This window comes from Culex quinquefasciatus, chromosome 2, assembly GCF_015732765.1.
Source record: "Culex quinquefasciatus strain JHB chromosome 2, VPISU_Cqui_1.0_pri_paternal, whole genome shotgun sequence".
Lineage (NCBI taxonomy): Eukaryota > Metazoa > Arthropoda > Insecta > Diptera > Culicidae > Culex > Culex quinquefasciatus.
Genome location: NC_051862.1, coordinates 66371559 through 66398742, shown reverse-complemented (window position 1 = coordinate 66398742; position 27184 = coordinate 66371559). Strand labels below are relative to the sequence as shown.

Below are 27184 nucleotides of genomic sequence, written 5' to 3'. Positions count from 1 at the left end.
TTCAGGAAATCAAAACCATAAATTTCTGCTTTGCCTTCCCGGTGCATCGCACGCCTATGAAATATTTCACGTGAAATGTTTCGCATTTTTGGTAATCTTATAATTTTATTTTATTTAATTGTTTTGACATTAATTACAGCGTTCAAACAAACTTGAAATGAAAGTTGAGGTTAGAATTCATCAAATAACACAGTTTTGACATTCATAATGCGAACTTGTATCCAAATAATTGATAAAACAAGATGAGGTGTCCGGGTTTCGAAGCGTCCGGGAATTCGAATCATGACGTTATCGACTTCGACTTAGTTCTTGCCCTGTCCCTTGCCCATGTTGGCCTGACCCTTGGTTCCTTTCTCCTTGTTGGCCTGGAACTTGCCCTTGCCTCCCTTCTCTCCACCCTTCTCGCCACATTTTCCTCCCTTGCCTCCATGGTGTCCTTTGCCCTTGCCGTGTCCCTTCTTGCCACCCTGCTCCTTCGAGGATGATCCACCAGCAGCAGCTTCCGGCTTTCCGTCCGATCCAGTTTCAGCAGCACCAGCGGGTTCAGCTTCAACGGCAGTGGTGACGTCCTGAGGGGCGGCCTCGACCGCGGGCTGGAACACGGCCAGGAAGGCAACGGCGGCCACCAACAGTAGGAAGAAGGTCACTTTCATGGCTGGGTTTTGGGGATTTTGGTTGTTTCAGACTAGAAAGCTGACTGAACTGTGATGATTTGGTGAGGAACTTGAGTGGCATTTATACTGCCAAAATAATAGAGCAGTTCTCTACGGAATCGGTCTTTTTTCGTCAATTTTAATTTTTGTATTTTTTAATCCGGCTGAAACTTTTTTGGTGCCTTCGGTATGCCCAAAGAAGCCATTTTGCATCATTAGTTTGTCCATATAATTTTCCATACAAATTTGGCAGCTGTCCATACAAAAATGATATGTGATAATTCAAAAATCTGTATCTTTTGAAAGAATTTTTTGATCGATTTGGTGTCTTCGGCAAAGTTGTAGGTATGGATACGGACTACACTGGAAAAAAATGATACACGGTAAAAAAAATTTGGTGATTTTTTATTTTACTTTTATCACTAAAACTTGATTTGCAAAAAAACACTATTTTTAATTTTTTTTATTTTTTGATATGTTTTAGAGGACATAAAATGCCAACTTTTCAGAAATTTCCAGGTTGTGCAAAAAATCATTGACCGAGTTATGAATTTTGTAATCAATACTGATTTTTTCAAAAAATCGAAATTTTGTACGCAAAAATTTTTCATCTTCATTTTTCGATGTAAAATTGAATTTGCAATCAAAAAGTACTTCAGTCAAATTTTGATAAAGTGCACCGTTTTCAAGTTATAGCCATTTTTATGTGACTTTTTTGAAAATAGTCGCAGTTTTTCATTTTTTTTAATTCGTGCACATGTTTGCCCACTTTTGAAAAAAATACTTTTGAAAAGCTGAGAAAATTCTCTATATTTTGCTTCTTCGGACTTTGTTGATACGACCTTTTGTTGCTGAGATATTGCAATGCAAAGGCTTAAAAACTGGAAAATTTATGTTTTCTAAGTCTCACCCAAACAGCCCACCATTTTTCAATGTCGATATCTCAGCAACTAATGGTCCGATTTACAATGTTAAAATATGAAACATTTGTGAAATTTTCCGATCTTTTCGAAAACAATATTTTCAAAATTTTCAAATCAAGACTAACATTTCAAAAAGGCCAAACATACAATATTACGCCCTTTTAAAATGTTAGTCTTGATTTGAAAATTTTGAAAATATTGTTTTCGAAAAGATCGGAAAATTTAACAAATGTTTCATATTTTAACATTGAAAATCGGACCATTAGTTGCTAAGATATCGACATTGAAAAATGGTGGGCTGTTTGGGTGAGACTTAGAAAACATCAATTTTCCTGTTTTAAACCTTTGCATTGCAATATCTCAGCAACTAAAGGTCGTATCAACAAAGTCCGAAGAAGCAAAATATAGAGAATTTTCTCAGCTTTTCAAAAATATTTTTTTCAAAGGTGAGCAAACATGTGCACGAATAAAAAAAATGAAAAACTGCGACTATTTTCAAAAAAGTCACATAAAAATGGCTATAACTTGAAAACGGTGCACTTTATCAAAATTTGACTGAAGTACTTTTTGATTGCAAATTCAATTTTACATCAAAAAATGAAGATGAAAAAATTTTGCGACCAAAATTTCGATTTTTTCAAAAAATCAGTATTGATTAAAAAATTCATAACTCGGTCAATGATTTTTTGCACAACCTGGAAATTTCTGAGAAGTTGGCATTTTATGTCCTCTAAAACATATCAAAAAATAAAAAAAAATTAAAAATAGTATTTTTTTGTAAATCAAGTTTTAGTGATAAAAAGTTAAATAAAAAAATCACAAATTTTTTTTTACAGTGTATTATTTTTTTCCAGTGTAGTCCGTATCCATACCTACAACTTTGTCGAAGACACCGAATCGATCATAAAATTCCTTCAAAAGATACAGATTTTTGAATTTTCATACATTATTTTTGTATGGACAGCTGACAAATTTGTATGGAAAATTATATGGACAAACTAATGATGCAAAATGGCTTCTTTGGGCATACCGAAGGCACCAAAAAAGTTTCAGTCGGATTAAAAAATACAAAAAAAATCGAATGACCGAAATCCTAGAGAACTGCTCAATAAGCTTGATACGATTTTAATTCTGAAAAATTGAATTGGATATTTTTTTTAAAATGATTTCCCGGGAATGGTCAAATCATTTGCATTGTCATTCAAAAATATATTTCAACGCGTTTTGCGAAAATAAATCACTTCGATTCGACCAAATTATATAATTGGGACAGAATTATTTTGAACCTTTTGAATATCTGATTAAGAATAAATCTGTGAAATTAACATAAAGGTTTGGGTTATTCTTTTCTAGAATCCTCGAAATCGATCCAATTCCCAACGCACTGATCATTTCTGAAAATCTGCTTTTGTAAGCCTCCTCCCTCACATTTCAAGCCTGAACCGTTTGTCTTCCTCCACTATCATCGATCGAAACACCCTCTTCCCTTTTTGATGAAGGATTCATTGAAGGAAGTTCTTCCTCGGTCTACAAGAGTCACAGGTGGTGGGTGCGGGAAGACGGACGCGGCAAAGCAAACAAATCGCAAATCTTCCCACAGGATTGAATTAGTCCGCAAGATATAATTACTCCCGCCTTCTGGGCCCGGCCCCGAAAACGCCGTGGGCGGTGGATCAATATTTTTTAGCTTTCGGTTCCGAAGCGATATTTTCCCTCGGAGGTGGCCAAAGGATGTGATCTGGTGGTAGGGTGGGTCGTCCTGAATTTGACTCTGTATCAAATATATTAATTTTGTTCATAATAATTACTTGTAACTTTTTGTAACTTGTTATTAACCATTAATGTCGTAAGTTGAACTTTGTTCATTTACCCTACTTTAAGGAGAGTTTTGAGCCATGAAAAACAAGAGGGGACATGAAAAATCGTAACATAGTCTATCGACGTGTTGGCATTTAGTCGGGCATCCCTGCTTAAATCAACACTGGAAAACTAAAAGCAGAAAAATTATTTATGCAATTTCGTCGTGACTTACTTTTCCTGTCAGAACAGAAACACATTTCAAAACAAATGCTGAAAAATTTCTCCTTTTTAGCACTGAAATGGATGCTTGTATCAAAAAGTAAGACTTATCAACATTTTTTTATTTAAACATGGACATTTGATTTATAATTCCATTCAAGAATATTTTTCAGAATTGCAAAAAATTGTGTATGAAACTCGTTTTTTTTTTTCATAGCTTATTTTTATTAGGTCCTTTTAGGTGCTGTGACCAGGTTAGGACCGAGGATCAAAAGGTAAAAAATAATAAAGAAAAATAAAAACTGTAACTGATTCAGATGATCATTTTTTCGTGCCATGTGTCAGCAAGTGTGCGATCACGTCGATCTGTTCCTCGGGTGTCTTGCACTGCCTCAAGCGAACTCTGTACTCTCGGTAAATGGACCATAGCTCCGACTCGCTGTACAGCTTCGGTTCGCCTTGATCCTCCTTCGGGGTTGCACCGGCGCCGGCGCCAGTATTATCTGGACTTCTTCCTGCGGGACGAGGATGCTTTTCTTCCGTCCCAACGGACGGCACCGCTCCAGGTAGCGGAGGAAAATCCGCCGCGGTGAACGTGGCTCCTGCCGGAGTCTGCTTGTCCTTCTTCCATGCTGGCGGCTTCGGCGTGGACGCCTGCTGCCTCGACTGGATGAACTGCGCACGTTTGGGACAGCTGCGGTCCAGACCCTCGTGGGATCCAGAGCAGTTGACACACTTCTTGGCTTCCGTTTCTTCTGCTTTGCACTTTTCCGTGCTGTAGGCTCCCCCACAGCTGCTGCACCTGGGCTTGAGATGGCAGTTACTGGTTCCGTGACCGAACTGCAAGCAGTTCTTGCACTGGGTCACGTGCGGTTCTTTGTTCCGGTAGGCCACCCACCGGACGACGACTGGTCCCACTTTCTTTACCTTGCTACTCAACTCCTTCAAACTGGTGTGCCCCTTGGGGAAGAGCACGATGAAAGGCGTCTCATCGATAGCGGGAAGCTGCTGCTTCCGCCTGATGGCGTGTACTGCCAAGACATCCAGCTGATGTTCCGTCTTGAGCAGCTCCTTGACGTAATCCGGTTCCGCGTTCGGGAGACCTCGCATTACTACCCGGTGCGGTCTCGCACTGCGCTTTCCGTGCGTGTAGAACTGCACCTTGTTCTTCTTCAGGTGGGCTTGCACCGTGTCGAAGTCGTCGCTCGAGAAGCACGTAATTTTGGTGCCGTACCGCGTCAGTTTGTGTTCCGGCTGGACATCACATCCGTAGTAACAGTTCAATAGGGCGAATCTGCGTTTGTAAACAAGCAGTCTATCCCCTCTTACCTTACGTGAACTGTCATTTGAGCAAAAGGGATAGACTGCTTGTTTACAAATGCAGATTCGCCCTATTGAACTGTTACTACGGACATGTCGACATCACCTTCGCAAGGCGGGCGAAACTCGTTTCTTTCACCACCAGCGGCGGCTGCTTCTTCTCCCCGGCCGAATTGCCGGATGCTGGTACCACAGGGGTGGTTTTTTCTGCTGCTGGATTCGCATTGTTATTGTTGTTGCTCTTCTCCGCTAGCGGGCTGAACTTGTTGTTGCTGAGCAGTTTCTCCACTTCCTGGCCATCGCCGACGTTGATCTCCTCGTTAGCCTTCCTGCGCCGAACCTTGATTACGGGACGAAATTCGCCCCCGTCCTCTCCTCCTCCTTCGGAGACTTCCACCTCCATGCCCGTCGCCGCCTGCGTTTTGGGTTGGAACCCGTCCGGTTTCTCCCACACACTTTTCTTCATGGCCGCGTTCCAGTAGAACGGCCTTCCATCCTCGGTTCTATGCTCCGTCCACTCACTCTCCGCCGTCGCGGCCGCCGCCATGGCCGTCGGCGAAAGTTAAAAAAAAAACACCGTCAAAAACGCGCTCAAAGGACACACGTCTGCTCTGGGCAAGCTGTCAAACTGAATTGTATGAAACTCGTTGCAAAATTGATTTTATCAGCACTCGTCGTTTGTATACAACTCAGTGAACCTCGTTGGATAAAAGTACGACTCGTGCCGAAAATACCTTCTTCTTTTTGCAACTTGTTTCATAAACTTGTGTTTAAAAACTGTTTGTTGTGATTGTATAACATAATTATTTTCTTTTAAGTTTACTTGCACTTTGATAGAGAGTAAGTTTGCTAATTTATGGAGAATTTTTAATAATTTTGCAACTTTTTAGTTATAAAATTGTTATTTGGGGAAAACAATCGACATACTGTCAAACAAAATTACAAAAATAACTCACCGTTTTGAATTTATTGGCATTTTATGGTGGAAATTTGAAATTTTTCTCCATTTTTTTGCAATTCAAAAGTACTTTAAGAAGAAAAAGCTCTCCTGCAAAAATGTTTTTGAAATGCTGAGAATATTTCCTACCATTTTTTTAATATTGCTGATTGAACTGTTGAGATAAAGTCTCATAAAGTTTTAGAGTTACGGAAATTTCTGATTGTTATTTAATTAGCCCTAATATTTTAAATCGCGATATCTCAGAAACTTTTGGTTGGCTTTCCAATGTTAAAAATGAAACTTCCTTGAATTTTTTTGCTTGTCCTATAAAATAATTTTTAAATTTAAAAATATACAGCATTTAAAATCTTAAAAAAATATAATGAACGTCCTTTTGAAAAGTTAAAAAGTTGAAATCTTTTTAAAGTTAGAGTAAAATATTTCATAATAGTTTTCATAATGCAATAGTTTTAGTTGAAAATCAATCCCAATAGATTCTAAGAAATAGCAGGCTGCAAAAAAAGGACCTAATTGGCACTAAGAAAAACGTTTTTTTCAGCAGTGTGAAAAAAAGTAAATTGTCAGAATTATCACCGCTTTTCCTTCATTAAGTGTTTTAAAATAAAAAAAAAATAGAAAGATATCGGAAATGTTCAAATTTAAATGCATATAACTTGAAAATTGTGATCTTTATCAAAAAATATATAAAGTTGTTTTTGATTATATCACAAATTTGATTTTGCACTCAAAAACAACAGTTGACAATATTTGAATTATAAAATAAGAAAATCCAAAGTTTTTATTTTCAAAATAGTATCGAGACTTGTATGTAAACATTAATGATGTAAATTGGAATCATTTCAATAGGAAATTCATATACAAAGTTTCATTCAAATAAAAACAATAAAAAGAAAAGTCGAGTGGCGAAAATGTAGACACTTACACATGTTTAGCTTATTTTAATTTACAACATTGTAAAAAATGATTTATTCTAAACGTATAAGAATATTTCAATAATATTTTTATTATAAATTGACTTTTTTTTTATTTAAACTTGCTCTCCCGTAGTTCCACTTGAACATAAACAAAAAAAAAATGAACCGATTTGGGTCAAAATTAAAATGGGACTTCTTTGGCCCAATTCTTATTGTTTTTATATGACTATTAGAATGATCCAAGCAATATCAGGGTTGTACCTAAAATAAACATGTTCGACATAAATTCACCTAAAAAAAACAACTCCGCGCCGTTTTAACCAATTTCAGTTCTCCGGGTAGCAAAAAAAAGTGATAAGTTGTGCTCAAAAAGTGGATTGAAGTTCAAAAAACTGTCTTTAAATTTGAGAATGTCATAAGAAAACAGCCGATTTTTAAACATATTTTAATTCGGGTTTCCCGAGAAATTTTAGATGATATTCTCAAAAATGGGAGTACCGTAATCTGGGGTGAATCGGGACTACAGTCTGAATAGGGACAGCAGTTTTTAGAGCACTTAAAGCTTTTAAATTTGGAAATGGATGTACACATTTTGTTGGCCTGAGTCTGTTCTAACCGAAACCAACCAGAAAAGTCAAAATAATGTGCTCTAACATGGTTAAAACTGCTGTCCCAATTCGCCCCATGTGTCCCGATTGACCCCAGTTTACGGTAGTTCATTATCAGGACCCAAGATATGGGTTTTAAAAACAAAATTTGTTTTGTTAAATTTAGACAATTTGTGATGAATATTTTTTTATGTCTTACTTTAGTCAAAATTATTAATAAATTTCAGTGTAATTTTTTTTTTTCAACTCTCAATTTAATCAAGATACTTTCCGTGCAAAATCTCCACAAAAGGAGAGCATCGGTAGGACCGTGGCAACAACAGTTGCATCCGATCCCATAGAGCACACCAAGCAGTCCAGCTCCCAAGCCCATACCAGTCCAGAGCGGTATGCGAAATCCAGACCGGAGCCACCACCGCAACTGCTCCGACCGCCGTGGACCATCTTATCGATCGAAGATATATTGAAGTGGATGGCTAAAGGTTAATTATTATTGCATTATTTTTGCCAGGTTTCTCCACCTCCAGTAGTGGCGGCGGATCCATATGGGGATCGCGGGATCGCGGGATTCAGTGTGTTTTTGCAGTACATTTCTCAAACCTCGGAGGTGGACCCCGTTCGGCTCAATTTGCGGGAAGAAATGTAGCATGTTACAAGTTGTAGGTGGAGTATTTATGCTCACAGAGAGAGCGAGAGCGTGTGGCGCAAGCAAGTTGGACCGGGATGAACACTTTGTTTCGCGTTTATTAATGGGGCTTGCATAATTGAACCACGAGTTTTTCTAGTTTCGTGAAATGAGTTTTTTTTTTGCTCAGGTGTGTTTGAACTTGTGCTGGGAATATCCACTTGAGAAATGTCTTGAGAAAGTTTGGGCTTAGTTAAACAGTTACTTAAATATGATAATTAATTAAGAAACTGAAGTAGCTTAAACCAGATCCTTTTTACTTGGAAATTACTTTGTCATTTTACACTTCCGCAGTACACGTGTTGTAAATTTCCTGAAAATAGTTTTGAATAGTCCTGGCTGATTGTTCAAATTAAAATCAAATCAAAACTGAATCTGTCACAGTATAAAAGCCAGCCTGATATTTACCAAATCATCACAGTTCAGTCTACCTTCAAGTCTGCAACATCCAACAAAACCCCCGAAAAACCAACCATGAAAGTGACCTGCTTCCTTCTGCTGGTGGCTGCCGTGGCCTTCCTGGCCGTGTTCCAACCTGCGGTTGATGCTGCTCCTCAGGACGTCGCTACTGCCGAAGTAGCTGAACCCGCTGGAGCTGTTGAAACTGGATCAGATGGAAAGCCGGAAGGTGCTGCTGCTGATTCCTCGGAGGAGCAGGGTGGCAAGAAGGGACACGGCAAGGGCAAGGGACACCGTGGTGGCAAGGGAGGAAAGGGTGGCGAAAGGGTGGAGAGAAGGGCCAAGGCAAAAGGCCAGGCCAACAAGGAGAGAGGAGCCAAGGGTCAGGCCAACAAGGGTAAGGGACAGGCCAATGGAAAGAACTGAATACTTTGATTTTATGGAATAAATCTAAAATTTGAAGCATTCATGTTTTTTTACTGATTTTTACAGAAAGTTGGTTATTGGAGCTTGGCAGCACTGGCCAAGTGCGGTTGGCTAGTCGTGGGCGAGTCGGGTTTTTGTGTTTTTTTTCGATGTTGAACGCGCGTGGTAGTGTCTAAATTGTGTCAAAAAGATTGTTTGTAGCCTGCTTGAGTGGGGCACAGTGAATGTTTTCGGTTTTTTGGTGTTTTCTGTATAATTTGAGGCTCGCAAAGATTTTCATTTTGTGGTCTATTTTTGCTTTGTTTCTGTGGCACGTTGCTGATTTCATCGATCTTGCGCCCATCAGACGCTGTCAGACGTTATGCCTTTCCTGCAGGGCAAGCTGTTCAAAGCGTTGACAGAAGTGACATTTGTTTTGTTCGAGGGCTTTGTTTTGAAGCCAATCATTTCATTTGGGCCCAGTTGCAAAACTTTATCTTCATAGTTTTTTTTTATAAATATTTTATTTTTCTAATTAATAATGCAATGCGTGCTCCGCGGATCGGAAAATCCGAATTTAAAGTAGTTTTTTTTTTGTTTTGGTGAAAATGTGTACAACGTGGGTGCTGATTCGGCAACCCAAACTCGCTGCGTTTCTGGTTACCGATGACACTTTAACGCTGGAAAGTGTTATCCGAAGACTCTACGGTGACCGGCGAGTATGGTGATGGAGCGGTGTGTCAAAGCTGCAAGCAACCTAAGGCCGCTTTGTTGGAGACAAGGATGGAATGATTCCGGTGAGATTGTTCCTTTTAAATCTTAATATACTATTTTATTTGCCTACAGGTCAGTAAGATTTGGTTCTGTGCATTCAGCCGGTTCGCGTCGGGGCGTCGCGTTTGATTTTCATCGCCGTTGATTTGTTTATTTCCCCCCGTTGTGTGTATGTGCATTTTCTGGAGTGTACCTACTTTACGGGTGGTTTGCCTGAGTTGACAGTTGCTTCTGTGTACTCTACCGATTCACGTCGCGCTTGATTATGTTGCTCGGGCGGTTTTTGCAAGAAAACTGAAACGGCTAAGTAAATTCGGACGAGCTCGTTTCATGACGGTTTCTGTCGAGGTTTCTGTTAATTTTGAGAATTCTGCTAATTAAATTTGCTTATTTCCAAACCTTATAGTTGTCGCGTTATTGATTCAAGACCGGGCATTTTCGTTATTTTAATTTTTGTTTTCAATCAGCTCCTCACGATGGCATGAGTTGCGTTGGTGATCTTGAACGGTGCGCGTTGCGGTCGTTACGAAGGATTTTCGTTGCCGTTTCCGTCTTTGTTGTCCCACGATTGCGTGTTTTTCTATCCGGGCGGTTTCGCGTTTTTGCATATTATTTTGGTTTTATCTTTCCACAGCCGGCTGTCTAAGATTGAATCATTTATGCTAAACTCAACACCAAATAACCGGGAAAAGTCTCATCCGCAACATCCGATGTTTTGCCTTGAGAATGCATAATACATAATACTATTAAACCAAATTTATTGATTATTGGGTCGCATCATCATCCTCTATGATGAATCCTGGCCATTACCCTTACCCACTAACAAAATCCCAAGTAGAAGTAGTTTTTCCGGCACACGTGGGGGTGTGGATATCGTATAGAACCCACCCTTGGTAGCAACCTGTGTTAACTAACATTCCCGTCCCAATCCCCCCGAGATCTACAAACTGGCATGGCGGGCGCCGTTGGTGGCCAACGACTGTTACCTATAAGCTCCAGATCTAGTTTTGATGATCTTGATGTTTTATCTTTTCAGCGCATTCATACATGCTGTTGATAAGGGAAACACCATTAGACCGTTGAAGCGTATGATCGTTGTATTGATAGGATTTTACGGTCCTGTTCAGCAACGGAGAAGGACAACCATGGGTGGTCTCTCATGCTCATGCTCATGCTCATTTTTACAGAAAGTTGGTTATTATTTAACTTAAGGAATGCAATAGTAAAATTGTGTTAATTGTGTCAAAACATTGTCAAGTATAAGATGTTTAAGTGAATTTTTTTGCGAACCGTTTTGTTGTAGCAATTCAAATTGAATTGATCCTGATCAGATTTTATCATAAAACTTAAATGTGGACATTGAACCATAACTTATTTGGTTCAAAATAGATATTGACATACTTCAGAAATTCTTCCTCAGAGCAATTCCAGCTCAAATCAGGATTTTTTCTGGTACTTTTGTACCCGACCCTCTCAGATTTCAATGAAACTTTGTAGACATGTTATCCTTGACCTATATAAGCCATTTTTGTGTATAAGGAGCCAATTGTACTCGAAAATGACATTTGAGAAGGACGTAAGTAAATTTAATATTTTGGTATTTTGTAATTTAAAAATTACTGTTACTCAAAGCCGTTGCATCGTATCAAAAAGTGGTCAAATGCAAACTTGTAGGAAATTGGACGTGCTTTCTGAAAAAATACACTGACAAAAATACACGCATGAGATTTTTCAATTTTTAAGTTCAAAAGTTAAATTTGAAGGTGATGCCACGCTTTTTTCGTTCAAAATTTTTGAGGAAATAGCCTAAAATGTAACAAAAAGGTAGGTAGGATTGTATGTCTCTCATAAAAAATAGAAAAATCATGTACTAAAACTGTTTTTTTGAAAAGTGGTCTAAACGTAAAAATTTTCAAAAACCATGTCTAAAAAGTTTTATTGAAATCGGAGAGGGTCGGGTACAAAAGTACCAAAATAAAAATCCTGATTTGAGCTGGAATTGCTCCTCAGTAATTTTTTTAACACTTTATGAATTTTGACAAAATTTATGAAAAATGAAAATTAAAACATAGCAACAAATATTGGAAAATATTACGATTGAAGGCATTTTAAATGGACAAAATATGTTTGATTTCTAGAGCTGGAGGGAAAAACATGACAAAACTAGGCCAAACACATTTCCACATATCCACTTTGACGTGTTGATTAAATTAAAAAATGACAAATTTCAAAGAAAATTCTCTTATCATAGAGAAATACTAAATTACACTCCAAACTTCAAAATGAAAAGACAAAACTAGTATTTGAGATCTTGGATTACAGTTTTCTAATGAAATTCACTTGATAAAGAACATATTAACACTTCGTCAGCTGTGTGCTATCTTGTGACAACGACCATTTAGTACTATTCGAGAAAATCGATTTTTAAAGTTTGATGGTAAATATTTTCAAAACTATGAATGGTAGAGCCAAACATTTTGAAGCAATCGGTTCGTATACTATCGCTTAACAAACGCTACAAGTTTCAACTAATTTGGTTACACCAGTTAAAAGATACAGTAAATAATGTAAACAAAAATCTGAAAAGCACGTGTCACAAGTGTGTTTCGAAAGTAAAATTGTACTACGTGTCACAAGTGTGCACAGAATTCCCATACAAACTAATATAAGCTCAGATCAATGGTTTAATCGACTTAATCAGTTTATTTTTTATAAACAAAAGGTTGCATTGCCTTTAGAAAGTATGTGTGTACATAAATTTGTGAAAAACAAGAAAAATTTTCCACATTTTCCAACAACATGTATGACGTGTCACAAGTGTGCACGATCATTTTGATGATAAATTAGTCTATGTCACAAGTGTGTATTGCAATATCCGGGAAACAGAAGCGAGTTTCCAAAATCGGGTTAAAGCATCTTGTAGTGTTTGTTAAGTATAGCAAAACGTCATCATTAACTCATTTTCGACCAAAATGGTGTATGTCACAAGATAGCACACAGCTGACGACTTGTAGCACCAACGGGGTCAAAACTTACGCGAAGCACCAAGGGGGTAAAAAAAGTTGGAAATGCAACTTCAACCGGCTGTATCTCGGCAAAAACTCAACCGATTTGGATGATTCTTGTTGCATTCGATCCGGAAGAATGTCAAGAATCTCCTCCAACAAGGTAGATCCAAAACAGATGTGTCTACCTCAAGTTATAATAAAAAAGGCATTTCCATCTTTTTTTCCAAGGGTTGTATGAGCCGGTGAAAATGCATTTCCAACTTTTTTGACCCCGTTGGGGCTACAAGTGTTAAACTATAAATTCTAGTAACAAGAATTTTATTTTATTTTGTATGAAAAGTGTTTCAGCCGACCACTTGCAAAAATTCAATTTATGTTAAGAAAGATCAATAATAATAATTTCATTAGGACTTATTTATCTATGTGGTGGGTGACTTCTTCACTTCTTATGAAAAATGGATCACACAAACGATCCCGAAATAATTTTCATCCGAAGTTTCTGAGTGAGCAGCAAACTCGGGTTTTGACATGGAACTGATTTAGTTAAATCGCGCTTCAAAAAAGTACATAAATATCACTATAGTGATTATAATTTTAAATCTTAAAACTCCTAGACTCGTTTAGAATATATCTCAATTACTTATTGTTTGGATGATGGATCCGAATATTGTATGTACAGATAATTATGATCCGGCTTGGAAAGAGGACATGAATATCACTTAAGTGGTCAAAAGTTAAGATAGGGTTACCAGATCTTCGAACTTGTAGACTCAATTAACTATCCAACGATAGGTCTGATGACCGATCCCAACTCTGTTTTTATACAGACAAGTGAGATCAAGATTCGATCAAGTATATAATTATCACTAAGTGGTCATAACTTGAGACAAGGTTGCCAGATCTTCGAGCTGCTATCCTAACGTGATATTAATTAATCAATGTATGGGCGTAGTCTTAATTATATTCTGATTTATACAATATTGGTTAACCTAAACTTTTTTTTGCCTTAAAAACTAAATTTCTTTCAAATGAGTAGAACAAATTATGCATCATATTTCAATTTTATTCCATGAAATCAACTTCTTAGTTCTTTCCCTGTCCCTTACCTTTGTTGGCCTGACCCTTGCCCTTGCCTCCCTTCTCTCCACCCTTCTCGCCACCCTTCCCTCCCTTGCCACCATGGTGTCTCTTGCCCTTGCCGTGTCCCTTCTTGCCGCCCTGCTCCTCCGAGGATGATTCACCAGCAGCAGCAGGTTCCGGCTTACCATCGGATCCAGTTGCAGCAACTCCATCGGGGCCAGACTCAACGGCAGCAGCCACGTCCTGAGGAGCGGCCTCAGCCGCGGGCTGGAACACGGCCAGGAAGGCCACGGCGGCCACCAACAGCAGGAAAAAGGTCACTTTCATGGTTGGTTTGTTCTGGATGTTTCAGACTGGAAATTAGACTGAACTGTGATGATTTGGTGGGGAATCGGAGTGGCTTTTATACGAATTTAAATTCTATTCTGATGACATTATAATAGAGACTACTATCACAGACTAATTTACAATTTTGAAGTGAATGACCCTCCTAACACTGCATAACTTGTAACAAGGTTAAATAAATTAAGATATTATTGTTATTAAAGTGGAATAGGAACTGATTTTGAAGATGGTCATCTTCAATCTACCAATAAATTTGGTAAAAATTAATTTGATTTTTATGCTACAAGATAGCATACCCGGATAAACGAAAACTATATCGATTGTGATGAGGAACTTAAAAAAACGTTATGAGATATGGTCACCATTTGTAATAATGTTATTTGGCGGACCTCGATAACTATTTGTTAAATGGTTACCATACGCAATAGAGTTATTTTAATGTTCATAATGGTCTACAATTTTCTTGTTAACTTTAAAAAACTATTTGCGAATGTTTTCTCAAATGGTTACCCTAAATCATAAGGTAATTTTAAAGTTCAAATGGTTCAACTTGCGGACCTTCATGACTATTTATCAAATGGTTACCATTAGTAATAGAGTTATTTTAATGTTTGTAATGGTCAACAATTTTCTTGATGACTTTAAAAAACTATTTGTGGGTGTTTACTGAAATGGTTATCATATATCATAAGGTTTTTTGAAGTTCAAATGGTTTAGCTCGATTCGCGAGTACCATATAGAAACATAAAATTACCATTTAAGAAATAGTCACGTTTTTAAAATCGTTCACAATACCTTTTTTTTCCAAATAATTTTTGTTAACATTTTTTTTTTTTTTTTTTTTTGAGTATCGTGTGGGCAGCAGGGCAAGGAAGATGGTTTTATTGTTGTGTTCGTTTTGTAATGTAGTTGTATTAAAATCTAGCATGGCTTTTTGTGGTGATGGTATGGTTTTGGTGGTGGTGGTGATGGTGTTAAAAACAAACGTTCAATTTACTAACATTGAGTCCAAAACCTCCCTACAAACATCTATACCACTAGGTGACGTAGAGATCTCTGCGCATTCTAGATAGATGTTTACTAACATACCTTCCAATCCCCGAGGTTAGCAAGGTACCGGCCAGGAGCCCCTTATCTTACTGGATAGTATTACACGCTCATCTAAAGAGGAAAACATGGTATCTCCCGTGTTGGAATATTGTAACCGGATGAGAGTCTAGTGCTATCATACGTTTAATTACAGTTAAACAGCAAGATAAGCGTTGTGCAGCCATCCGGAATTGTGCGACCTTTATTGCTAAAAAAAAAATTTTTGTTAACATTTTTTTTTTCTTGTAGCATTATAATTTTGTGTTTACAGAACGGACTTGCTAATTCGAATGAAACTGCATTCAAATGTGCGAATCCAAATTCGCTAATTGGAACAACTGACAGTTATCAGTTGTATTTTTCGTTTTCTAAAAGAGCACACGATTTTGAACCAAACTGCATAATTAACTCAAAAATTATGAAAATTCATATGGGTCATTTATGCGAACAAGGGCATAATGCCTCGATGGTTAAGGTATCTAAAAATTCTTGAATCATGAAATTAAAGATCCCTCTTTCAATCCCCTTATTCATTTTCGGGTCGAGCAATTTGACAAAGTGCGGCACGAAAAAAATTCTGGAATAACGACAGGAAGCCGTCCTTGTAGGTGAGAAATAGGGCATTGATAATTTCGGAACATCGTAAACACATCACGGACAACTCTCACTAAAGGTGACCAGAGCTGCTCCGGCGTGAGCCTGCACTTGCGGATTCCACAAGTCATCGAGCAAACGGAGCAGCTCAGGAGTGAATTTCGTAGTAACGTTTCAATAGGGCGAAACTTTGATTGTAAACAAGCAGCCTATCCCACTCACACTCACTTGAGCAAATGGGATACTGTTTGTTTATCATCCTCGTCAGCAACCGAGATGACCACCAGAGTGGCGTGCTGTTGCTTCCAGTTCGGATTATTCAATATGTTTTGAATGTTCCCGCGAAGAATGGCCTTTCCGCCAAGACTTACGCCAAGCGATCCAACGCCGACTCAGCAAACACGTTGTTGTCACTCGTGTCTGATCCGATGCGGACTACTCTTAGTCGTCATCCAGGTCGGTCATCATTTGTTGCACCAACCAACGAGGCCACATACTAATCCGCTGCTTGCGCACCATCGCCGGGACATTTTCCGACAACCATCACCATGTTTGTATCACAAATCATAAAATCACCAAACAGACGCTGGACGTCCTTGTTTTGCAACAGAATGAACACTCAGACGGCAAAAAACTCCTAAAAGCGCACCTCAGGATCGGACGATGGGTTCAGATATTTTACCAAAATTTGCTTAATCAGTGCAGATGCTGTTCCTGCTGATTGTCGAAGATGCCCGGCACCGACGAGACGATACGCAGCGTCGATTCCTGCAGCTGGACGGTCGGGCACTCGCACACTGGTACAGAAACTGCTGAAACTCCGGCGTGTTAAGAAAACTGGTTCAGGTGGCGTGCCACCTCAGCAATAGTCTTACAGATCTTAAGCCGCAGGCCGTTTTTTTGATTCGACAAAAAAATAAACAAAAACAAATTTTCTTTAGCGACTTGGATGACGTTCAAAACGTAAAAGTTTTACACGCTCAAAACGATTACCCGGATTTTTAATAAAATTGGATCGGGGCTCAAAGTTTCGCTGAGTTGGTTTTGCCGGCTCGAGTTTTTTTTAAAAGGTCCTATAAACACCCAAAAAGCAAAAATTGAAAATTTTGTTTATAGCTGGAGCAACATTTGAAAGGGGCGGTACGACAATGCTCTTACGGCCTTTCGTCCCATTTAAACGCGTGTAATGAAAGGCCGTAAGAGCAATGTCGTACCGCCCCTTTCAAATGTTGCTCTGGATAGTACCTTTAAAAAAACAGAACTCTTGATTTTTGCTGTTAGAATATAGATCGAATTTGGATCGGATAGTCTAAATAATATTGTGGTTCTTAGATCTGCCAACATTCTAGCCAATTTCCTTATCCGCCATTTCCTCTTTTTGCGTTCCTTCTATTTTTCAAACAAAAAAAAGGTGGAATACAAAATGAAAGAAACGGTTCTATCTATCAAAAAAACTAGTCGTCGTAAGTGCCCAGTTAGCTCAATCGGAATTTTGAAACTGAATTCAATTCGAATCGTTTACGTATTCCGTTTCAAACGCAACAACCGATACGTACATGGAATCGGTTGTTGCGTTTGAAACGGAATACGTAAACGATTCGAATTGAATTCCGTTTCAGAATTCTGATTGAGTTGACTGGGTGCTTCTACCTGCACAGACTACAATGATTGTTTTTTTTTACTCTCCCAAGATCTAATGACGGAATGCAGTTACTGGCTACACCGGTCGGGAACCGATTCGGGAAAAACAGAAGCTGCTCGATCGAAATCAAGTTTAACGAGAAGGCGGCGGCGTTAAAACGGTAGACCAGCAGGCGTTCCTAATTTCTGCTCATTAGCCAACCCGGACAATTACCACTTTTTTCTACTTTTCGCTTTCATAAATATAATTGGCAAAATCTGAACTGAAATAATGTCAACAAAGCTTTGAACGAAGAAAACTTTTTATAAGATTATTTTATAAATTAGTTTGCTAATTTGATTGTAAAAGTTATTCTGGAACCGATGTCCTGCTTTTGCGTAGATATTCCCGGTAGAAGCTTCTTAACATTAAAATCGATTTGCTCATCTCAAAATTGGGTGGTATCACTTCACCAGTTTGCGAAACTCTTCTCAAAATTGAGATCACCTGGTAGGCGTGTACATTTTTTCGTTTTGTATTATGTCACGTAAACCCTTCGCAACGTGTATTGTTTTTTTTTGTTTATGTTTACTGTGTTTTTTTTTTTTTCTTTGCTCTGTCTGTTGACGTCTAAGACCGTAGAAGATCCATCTCGACAAGTGTTTACTGTGTTTAGCTGACGCCTACTGCGATCGTGCCTTTCCTTTTGTTGTTGTTTTTTCACTCCTCGAAGAAAGTGCACCGTTTTAGCGCCACTTCCAGTCCGATTCCAGGCTGCATGTGTCGTATCGTTTGTGGGGCCGTTCCGGGCTTCCGGCCCACCAGTCGATTCCGGGGGAAAACAACCGCGAGGTGGGAGTGGGGAAAAGAAAATGTACAAAACTGAGGGTCAGCACCAGTGGAATTTGTGCGTTTATGTGTGAGTTAAAATGTGTGGTTGGTGAAGTGGGTGGAATAACGGGAGAAAGAGGGGGGCAGTTTGGTTTTGTTTATCCTTCAGGGAATGCAGTGTGGGGATATTTGGCTGTGGCAGTTTGAAATTGAAGACATTTTGGCCGGAATCGATCGTACAGAAAGATCACCAGGTACGATTCAGGAAGGCTTCCAGCGGCGGTGAAGAGGATAAACAACGGGGCAAAAATTATAAACAACAGCAGCGTGAATAGAAAAGAAATTGGTTCCCCAGATAACTGCGGTTTTTCCAGAGCCTTTTCTTTGCACCGGAAAAGGTCGGAGGACGCAATCCAACGCTGGATATCGGTTAGCAGCTTGCGACCGCGTCTGGACGACGGAACTGGAACCACCCGCAGCTGAAGCTGTTCTTGGTAAGCAAAATTAAACTTCAATGTCTGTAATTTCGCAACTAATTCGCTATGGAATTTAAATTTCTAGGATTTGGCGTACACTGATCAAGCCCACTTGTCCATTCCGGCTGGAAGGACATTACAACGAAACTTTCATCACAGTCAGTTTTATGTCTTGCTGGCAGTTTTCATGACGTCGGCACTGCTGGCCAGCGGAATATATGTCGCCCGAACGGATCAACGACGGTGTTTACGGAGTATCTTTTGTTTGTGGTGGTTATAGAACCGCCGCTGGAATGGCATCCGAGGACGTGTCGTCATTGAAGAAGAGGCGCGAGGTGGAATCGTTGAGCCGAAGATGAAGAAACGTGAACTGGAACCAGCGGCGTTTGTAAGAGTTGCGAAGGAAGAAGGTAAGAGTAAAGCGAAGCAGATTTTGAATTTGTTGGAGTAGAGAGAGATGTTTTTCAGTCTAGCTTGCAATTTTAAAGCTTTCCGGAGATTACTAAGCACGGTTTGGAAGCGCAGCGAGCCTTTTTTGGAGGGAAAGATTTAGATCGAAATCCCTGAATTTTTTGACAGTTTCGCTGGTATTCGCGACTTGTTTTGTGGCTGGTAAAGTACGATTTTGTATCTCATGCCACCCTTTTGTCTATTGCTGACAGGTTCACAGTGGCCACTACCAGCGATACCATACGTACAGATATTCCAGCACATATGGGAAATTCTCGTATGTTTGGCTGGTGTAGAATTTGGTCCTATTTCAATCCGATTTGCTGAATTGAAACTATTCCAACAACTTATTTTGCCAATCATTCAAAAGATATTGTTTTGCTCAATTTTTTTTGGTCTATTTATCACTTGATTACATTTGTTCACAAGCTGTAATTAAACGTCTAGTTGCTGACATTAGGCTCCCTAAGTTTACTTTTGTTGAGTTTTTTTCACATCTCATGTTTTAGGTAATTTTTTATTTATTTATGTTTTTCAAGCCATACACTTTGAAATCAATTTCCAATAGTGAACTATAATAATATTTGGCGATTGAACGCAAAAAAACGTTACTTAATCCACCATAAGGTGGTTGGTGCCTTCCTCGCATTCATGTTGTATTTTAGGTTGTACAGTGGACTCTCTGGCTGTCGATCTTCTCGATATCAATATTGCTCCAGCTGTCAATAAAATTTTCAGTCCCTTCAAGAAGATTGCTTTGATTTTCCGTTCTATAATTTGATAACTCCCTCTCTCGACGGTCCCTTCAATATCGACATCGAGAGAGTCCACTGTATTTACAAATTAATTTAGGAGTTTTTAAAAAAAAAAATCATTTATTTTTTTATAATATATTGATTTTACTTGAACAGCAGTCAGATTTCAATTTTTGTACGGTGCGGCTGGCCATGACAGTTGAGCCAGTCCGATCCCTTTCCGTAGGGTCGTAGAATAATGACAGTTGAGCCAGTCAGATTTGCGATCCCTTTCCGTAGGGTCGTAGAAACGGTGCGGCTCATGACAGTTTCATATATTTCACGTATGACAAGTTCGTGTAAATCGCGTTTGTCGACGACAAAGTCATTTGATGAAGCAAGGTCATACATTTATACAGATTTTTCCAGAAGAGTCGTACAGATACTGCTTAAGCAATGTGGCAACCGGGCGATACGCATGGGGTGTGGCTGACCAATCAATCCCCGCGTGGTCGGACCAAAATCCCTACGCTGCCCGACTCTCGCGCGTAAGCAAAACATGATCCGGCCTTTGAGTGTTATGCAAAATCACCCTTGCTTGCTGTCATGCTACAAAAACTTTTTCTTGGCATAACTTTAAAAGTACTTCACTAAACAGAATAAAATTTAATAGGGTCTTAGGGGACCTCAAAACGAACAGAATAAGGTGGATCCGGCCAAAATCGGTTCAGCCAGTTCTGAGATAATCGTGTGGAAAAAAATCATGTCTACACACATCCCCACAGACATTTGTTCAGAATTTGATTCTGAGTCGATAGGTATACGTGAAGGTATATCTAGGAGTCGTATTTAAGAAGTTCATTTTTCGAGTGATTTTATAGCCTTGCCTCAGTGAGGTGAGGAAGGCAAAACTATACCTTGCGCGTTCTCTCTTTTCTCTTCTCTCGCTACGCTCCGTTACCTGCTCTTTCGCAGGCAAGCGCACTGCGCAGGCAAAAACAGTCTGAAGTGATACGTTTGTGCGGCTGGTTGTTGTTTACGTTTTGTGCGCAGGTATAATTTTCAAATCATTTGATTTACCAGATACTTTGTTTATATTTTTCTTGTTTATAATTTCAGCGCAGTAGAGAACAGCTGGTACAGGATGATTCGATCGGCAATCAAAAGAGATCTTGGCGGCAGCCGACCGACAAAACAAAATCGAACGTACAAAATTTGTTCCGCCGAGGATGCGACCAAGCGAGCGAACGATTGGCATCCATCAATCTGAATCATCAGATAAGTACATGATATTTGAGTACAATGTACTAGATACTTTGTGATTTTTTCTTCTTCTTTTTTCAGGTTTGGACGATTTTGGCAATATGATCAACTGAACAGAATTCGCATTCAACTATAATTTAAGCCGGTAAAGTAAAAATATTATTGTTGTGAACATTAGTCGAAAAGTGAACAATTGTGTGAAAATTAGGTAAAAAAAGTAAGAAAAACCTTCAAAAACCATTTCAAAACTATTTTTCAAACAGTAGTCAATTTGTAAGTTAACTTTAATTTACCATTTATCAAAAAGAATTGACCTTAAATAACCATATGAAAACTATTTCCAAAATAGTAGAGCTAGGTAAAAATAGCAGGAAAAACCCTAAAAAACCATTTACAAACCCTTTCTAAAATAGTAGACGCAAGGTTAAAAATTGTAAGAAAAACCTTAAAATACTATTTAAAAACCATTTCTAAAACAGTAAAAACCGAGAGAAAAAGGTCGCTTTTTCGCGAAAATTTACTTTATTTTTACCATTACACAAATGGTAATTTGACGAAACGTTGTTCGAGGATTTTTAAGGTTACCGTTGCTAACCACCCTCAATTCAGATGGTGGAACTTTATGAAAAATGGTTTGGTACCATTTCCGATATGGTATTTTTAAGGTTTTCCTACCATTTTTCAAATAGTGGTTACGATCTCTGAAATGGTGAGTAAACCATTTAACAAAATGTTTTTTTAAGGTTCTCGTTTATGCGGGTAGTGATGACAAACTTCAATTGAAATATTACCGCGATTCTACTAAGCTACGACCATTTGTACTGTATCAAATTGCACCTTACGGTACAACTTGTCGAAACATCGCCGGTGTTCCCGCGTTATCAAACCCTCCGGCGTGATATTTACACTTTAACAAATGTTTTGTCCCTCGTCTAACACACGTCCAAGTGCTGAATCCCGTGGAAAAAGCCATTTTCCTCGCCAGGGGAATATCATCGACCTGCAAGAAATACCACCCGCCCCGGGGTCACAATTGGTGTTTTCTGCAAACTTGGAACCTTCCCCAGTGGTCAGGTTGGCCGGCCACACAAGACGCCACCACCTTCCCGCAGGCCCAAACCAGGGGTAGAATATTAATGTCTTTTATCACTCCGGATTCCAGGCGACCAGACGGCGGATGACTCTAAAACGTTTATACTGTTTTCTTTACGACCGCTCATAATGGGGCATCATTTAATTGAAATATGACAAGTCATGTACCTGTTCGGGACCCCCTCCACTTCGGTGGAGGTTCATGATTTGGTGCTAAACGCGCTGTCCACAGCTGGTTCGTAAATTTCTGCAATTTGTTCCGTCGAAAAGCATCGCGCCCACACTAAACGGCTTGAAATTTGGGGGTTCGTTGCCACCGAAAATAGTGACGGGCGTTCAAGTCTCTCCCCGAGCGAGCGATTTGATTAAATCAAATTTGCTCCGAAAGTGACCATTTCCCCATTCTTCGAATCGCTGATAATTTGATCATTTCAGACACTTTCCTAAACGCGTCCAGCTGTCTCCCGGGGTTGATCCGAGATCGCGAGACCATGTGGTGCCGTACCCGGTCCCAATCACGCGCGGGAGTGATGGATCACCAGGGTCGGTGGACTGTTCCCAAAAGAAAGGAAAAAGAAGAGACTCCAAACGGTCTGAGCTGTCAGTTGAGGGGGGTAACCTTAGGTTACGTAACGAAAAACTTTTTTTAATTTTTTTTTCTAATGTTACGACATTTTAAAAAGTTGCTTCATATTGTGTTGGAGAGTTGATCGTCCTCTGAGGTTGCGTCACGTACTTCAAGAATACCCCCCTTCTAAGGTAGATAGGCACGTTACAGATCAACCCTTCAACTAGAAACCCGCCAGGGGGTCCACCCGGAGAACTCAGGCGGAGTGGGGTTCACTCTTCAAAAGGGAGTCCACGGTCCAAATTAAATGACAGGCGGTGAAAAGATTCGAGGTGTGCGTGTTTAACGCAGTCTAATTGAATTAAGCGTTTTACACGTTCTGGAACTCGGCAGACTGACAGTTTGATCGTGTTCCAAGCTTCCCGCGGGGTCCGCAAGGGTTCTTTTGATCGATCTGATTTGTTATGATTTCATAATCTTTTGTTGGTGCTGGAGTTTGGCCCCATTTGACGGACACCTTCTGGAATTTTTGGGTTCCTCGTGTTCGTGGGTTTTGCTGTAGATTGGATATATTTTGGATCTGAGATCAAGACGAACAGTCTATGGTATTCAATCTTGTGAGGTGCGAGCGCCGTTCAAAATTATATTTTGAAGGACATATTTTGAGCTTGTTTTTGAGTCAAGCTAGAGCATTAAATCAACGTTTTTGATTCTTTTTTTTATAATTTGAAAATAATCATTCAGGTAAGCATTCAAAATTTGCCTCAATTCCAATTATAATGCCATCAAAATAGAACTCAAATCCGTATAAAAGCCACTCAAGTTCCTCACCAAATCATCACAGTTCAGTCTACCTTTCAGTCTGAAACAACCAAAAATCCCCCAAAAACCAACCATGAAAGTGACCTTCTTCCTGTTGTTGGTGGCCGCCGTGGCCTTCCTGGCCGTGTTCCAGCCCGCGGTTGAGGCCGCTCCTCAGGACGTCGCTACTGCCGTTGAGACTGGCCCCGCTGAAGCTGCTGAAACTGGATCCGTTGGAAAGCCGGAAGGAGGCGCTGCTGCTGGTGGATCATCCTCGGAGGAGCAGGGTGGCAAGAAGGGACACGGCAAGGGCAAGGGACATCATGGTGGCAAGGGAGGAAAGGGTGGCGAGAAGGGTGGAGAAAAGGGAGGCAAGGGCAAGTTCCAGGCCAACAAGGAGAAAGGAGCCAAGGGTCAGGCCAACAAGGGTAAGGGACAGGGAAAGAACTAAGAGCTTGATTTCATGATGAAAGGGTAATCTAATAAATTAGAAGCAACAACAATTTGTATTTTTTTTTAATCAACTTTTTGCACATTTTCAATCATCCAATCAAAACGACTCAATCCACCATTTCAGCACAACGATGATATATGACCGGTTAATCTGTCCCCAGTTCATGATTCAAATTAGCCAGCTGGACCGCGGGAGGGGGCATCTCGATACACGATGACACTAATCCGTTTCATCACGAAGTTCACATCCCCGGGCATATATGGAATCTACCAGTTTATGGATCCACTGATCGATCGACCTCTAACATTTCGTCGAACAAATCCGTAATCGCTGAACGATTTGCCGGTTGTCGTCGTGACTGACTTTCCGGCAGTTTGTCACACACACACTCCCTGTTAAAGCGGCTGTTTTGCTTGAATGACATGTTAAGCTGATGAAATGGTTGTCCTTGAATTGTTGAGCTGCTCCTTAAAATTGTCTCATCTATTGTCGGTTAGCAGGTGCAAAAATACCCCTTAGGACAAAGTTTCATCAAAAATCGAAATGAACTCTACAGCGTTACTCCAGCGATCCCTCAAACACACGTATGCTAATTCGCGCTAAATCTGGAATAAAACCCCATTTTTCACTCGGATTAAATCCGCGGAGGTGCCGTTCGGCCGAGCAAGGTGGATCTCTCGCCACCCCACCCCGACCTGCTTTGAATAAAAATCCTATCAAGGCTTAAAAACTGGTGTTTGAACGCGCGCGCGCCTTTATTTATTCTCGAAGATGACCCACCGAGGTCACTCCGAAGACGACGCGCGCGCCGCCACAAACCTGAACGATTTGTTATCGTGCGATGGGTTGCGAAATGACCCAACGATCGGGCACACAACGAGTGAGGGTGAGGCGCTCGGATTTGTGTGTTGTTGTTCGGACTGATGGGAAAAGGGAAATTAATTCACACGTACGGGGGATACCACTCCCGAAAATCACAGATCGAATGCACAGAAAAAAAGTAATGAATTTAAAATTTCAAATTTAAGGGTGCACAGCAACCAAGGAAGTTATTTTCTTCTTATTCTAAAACTGTCAAACTAACGAACCGAATTCTGCAATATTCTGATTGTAAAATAGTAAAATTTTGCTGTAAATTATTTTGTAGCCAGTACTTTACATAAAGAATAAAAAATAGCTATCAGCAATTCCATTTGAAAAAAGCCTAAACAATTTTCGCAAAAAAAACACATTTTTCAAAAACTCATAACTCCGTGCCATTTCAACCGACTGTCTTGGACGCAAATTATTTAGTGATTAGTTTGTCTTTCAAGGAAAAATAATTTGAAACCCGAGAAACCCAGCCAAACATTTGCAATAGTGTATGAGAGCCTTTGTCTGGAAATATTTTTATCGGATTCCTCAGATAATTTCACATAATATTACAAAAAAATGACGATGTCGTCCCGTACGTTTCCGAGATATTTAAATTTAAATTAAATAAAAACTGACTTTTTCGACGCGCCACTCGTGAAATCGAAAAAAAATCAAGTTTTTTCATTAAAACTGCGATAACTTGAAAATTTAAGCGATGACCTATACATGTTTTGGTACCAAAATATTCGTAATTGAAAGACGCAACGCAATTTTTAGAAAAATGTGGTTTTTGCGAAAATTTACGAAAATTGCCATTTTTGGGACCACCGGTGTACGGCCTAACAAAAAAATACCGGTCTAATTATTTCAACTAAGGAACCCCAAGAAAAAAATGAGTCCGTGAATCAGTGAACTTTTTTTTGGTTTAGGCTCTTTTTAAATGGAATTGCTGTAAAGTGTCCGTAGTTGTGAAAATAATAAAATATCTGGTACAAAAATCTTTGTGCAAAAAGGAATTTCTTCAACAAAAACTAAAATTTTGAAAAAAAAAATTTGCCTGCCGACCTTTTGAAAAAAACAAGGAATATTTCCATTTTTATGAACTTAACAACTTCAAAGACATCTGATGTTTTCCATATGGATGTATTAGTGAGATTGCTATTTCTCCTGAAATTCATAATATTAACACTGAAACGCTCGGGTGTTCATTTGACCTCCATACAAATCTGGATCTTTTGCAATCGGAAGCATCCAAATTGGTCAATTCTATCTAATATTATTAGATTTTTAAGAAAAAAAGTGGTCAAATGACTACTTGTGCGTTTGAGTGTTAATGAACAGTTTTAAATGTAAGCAATGCCTTATAATTTTTTAAAGCATATTTAATGAAATTATCAGAAAATTACACTAAAGTTTCATTAATGACATTGAAAATAGGACGAATACTTTCCGAGTTATCGTCAGATATATACAAGATAAATCATATATTATTGGCAAGTTAAGGATTTTGTTCCAATTTCGTCCATTTGCCGATTCTGTATATAAACGAATAATTTAGCGAAACTTTTGACAGAAATATGCTAGCTCACTTTCAGTGATATTCACAATTTGATTATGAAATGGAAGGTACAGCTAAGGACAATGTGGTATAATAAGTTCACTCTTTAAAAAATTCCCCACTTTTTTTTAAATTTTATCACACAAAATCGATTTGCACATGTTTATAATTTCTGAAAATTGCAATTGTTTGATATGCAGTGGTGCTATTTTTTTGAAATTTTTGACTTTTTAAAACTTTGAACAATCTGTCAAACAAAATTTCACATCACTTTAAGATGCAAAATTGGATTTTAAATCTTAGGTACTGAGCAAAAATTTAATAAATAAATGATAAAGTGCAGCGTTTGCGGAGAAATCTTCGTAAAGTTTATTTTTACTATGCAGTTTTTAGTTTTTTCTTCTATAGCTCTTGGCGCGAGTCTTGGAAGAAAAGTAAAAAAAAATCTTTAATTTTGTGTAAAACACTTTGAAGATAAATATCTAGTTGCTCAAATACAATTACAAAATAATAAAAAAAACTGGTTAAGTTGGGTTTTTTGGTTATCACTCAAATTTAATTCATCTTTCAAATGCTGAAACTATTGATCCGATTTTCAATGCCAAAATGAAACATCCGTGAAATTTTCCATCTTACCGCAAAAATATTACCAGAGTTTTAAATCCATTTCTCAAATTTCAAAGGACTTTAAAAGATGTAAAATT

At 38.9% G+C, this 27184-nt stretch overlaps 3 protein-coding genes across 3 annotated transcripts; 1 reads left to right on the top strand and 2 right to left on the bottom strand.

Moving 5' to 3' along the window:
• Window positions 1-302: 302 nt before the first annotated feature.
• LOC119766045 (holotricin-3-like) lies at window positions 303-5462 on the bottom strand. Its single transcript, XM_038250403.1, has 2 exons — window positions 5438-5462; window positions 303-655 (listed from the first exon to the last, which is right to left on the bottom strand). The coding sequence occupies exons 1-2, from the start codon at window positions 5460-5462 to the stop codon at window positions 303-305; spliced, it is 378 nt and encodes a 125-aa protein (XP_038106331.1).
• Window positions 5463-13752: 8290 nt separating this feature from the next.
• On the bottom strand, window positions 13753-14076 carry LOC119766044 (eggshell protein 1-like). Its single transcript, XM_038250402.1, has one exon. It carries the CDS (start codon window positions 14074-14076, stop codon window positions 13753-13755), a length of 324 nt encoding a protein of 107 aa, XP_038106330.1.
• Window positions 14077-23707: 9631 nt separating this feature from the next.
• On the top strand, window positions 23708-24064 carry LOC119766043 (paraneoplastic antigen Ma6E-like). Its single transcript, XM_038250401.1, has one exon. The coding sequence runs from the start codon at window positions 23708-23710 to the stop codon at window positions 24062-24064; it is 357 nt and encodes a 118-aa protein (XP_038106329.1).
• Window positions 24065-27184: the final 3120 nt, after the last annotated feature.

Coding starts and splice junctions, on each gene's coding strand:
- LOC119766045 (XM_038250403.1), bottom strand. CDS start 5,462: ATGGCGGCGGCCGCGACGGCGGAGA. Junction 656..5,437: donor GGCGGCCGCGACGGCGGAGA/GTGAGTGGACGG, acceptor CCCAAAACCCAG/CCATGAAAGTGACCTTCTTC.
- LOC119766044 (XM_038250402.1), bottom strand. CDS start 14,076: ATGAAAGTGACCTTTTTCCTGCTGTTGGTGGCCGCCGTGGCCTTCCTG.
- LOC119766043 (XM_038250401.1), top strand. CDS start 23,708: ATGAAAGTGACCTTCTTCCTGTTGTTGGTGGCCGCCGTGGCCTTCCTG.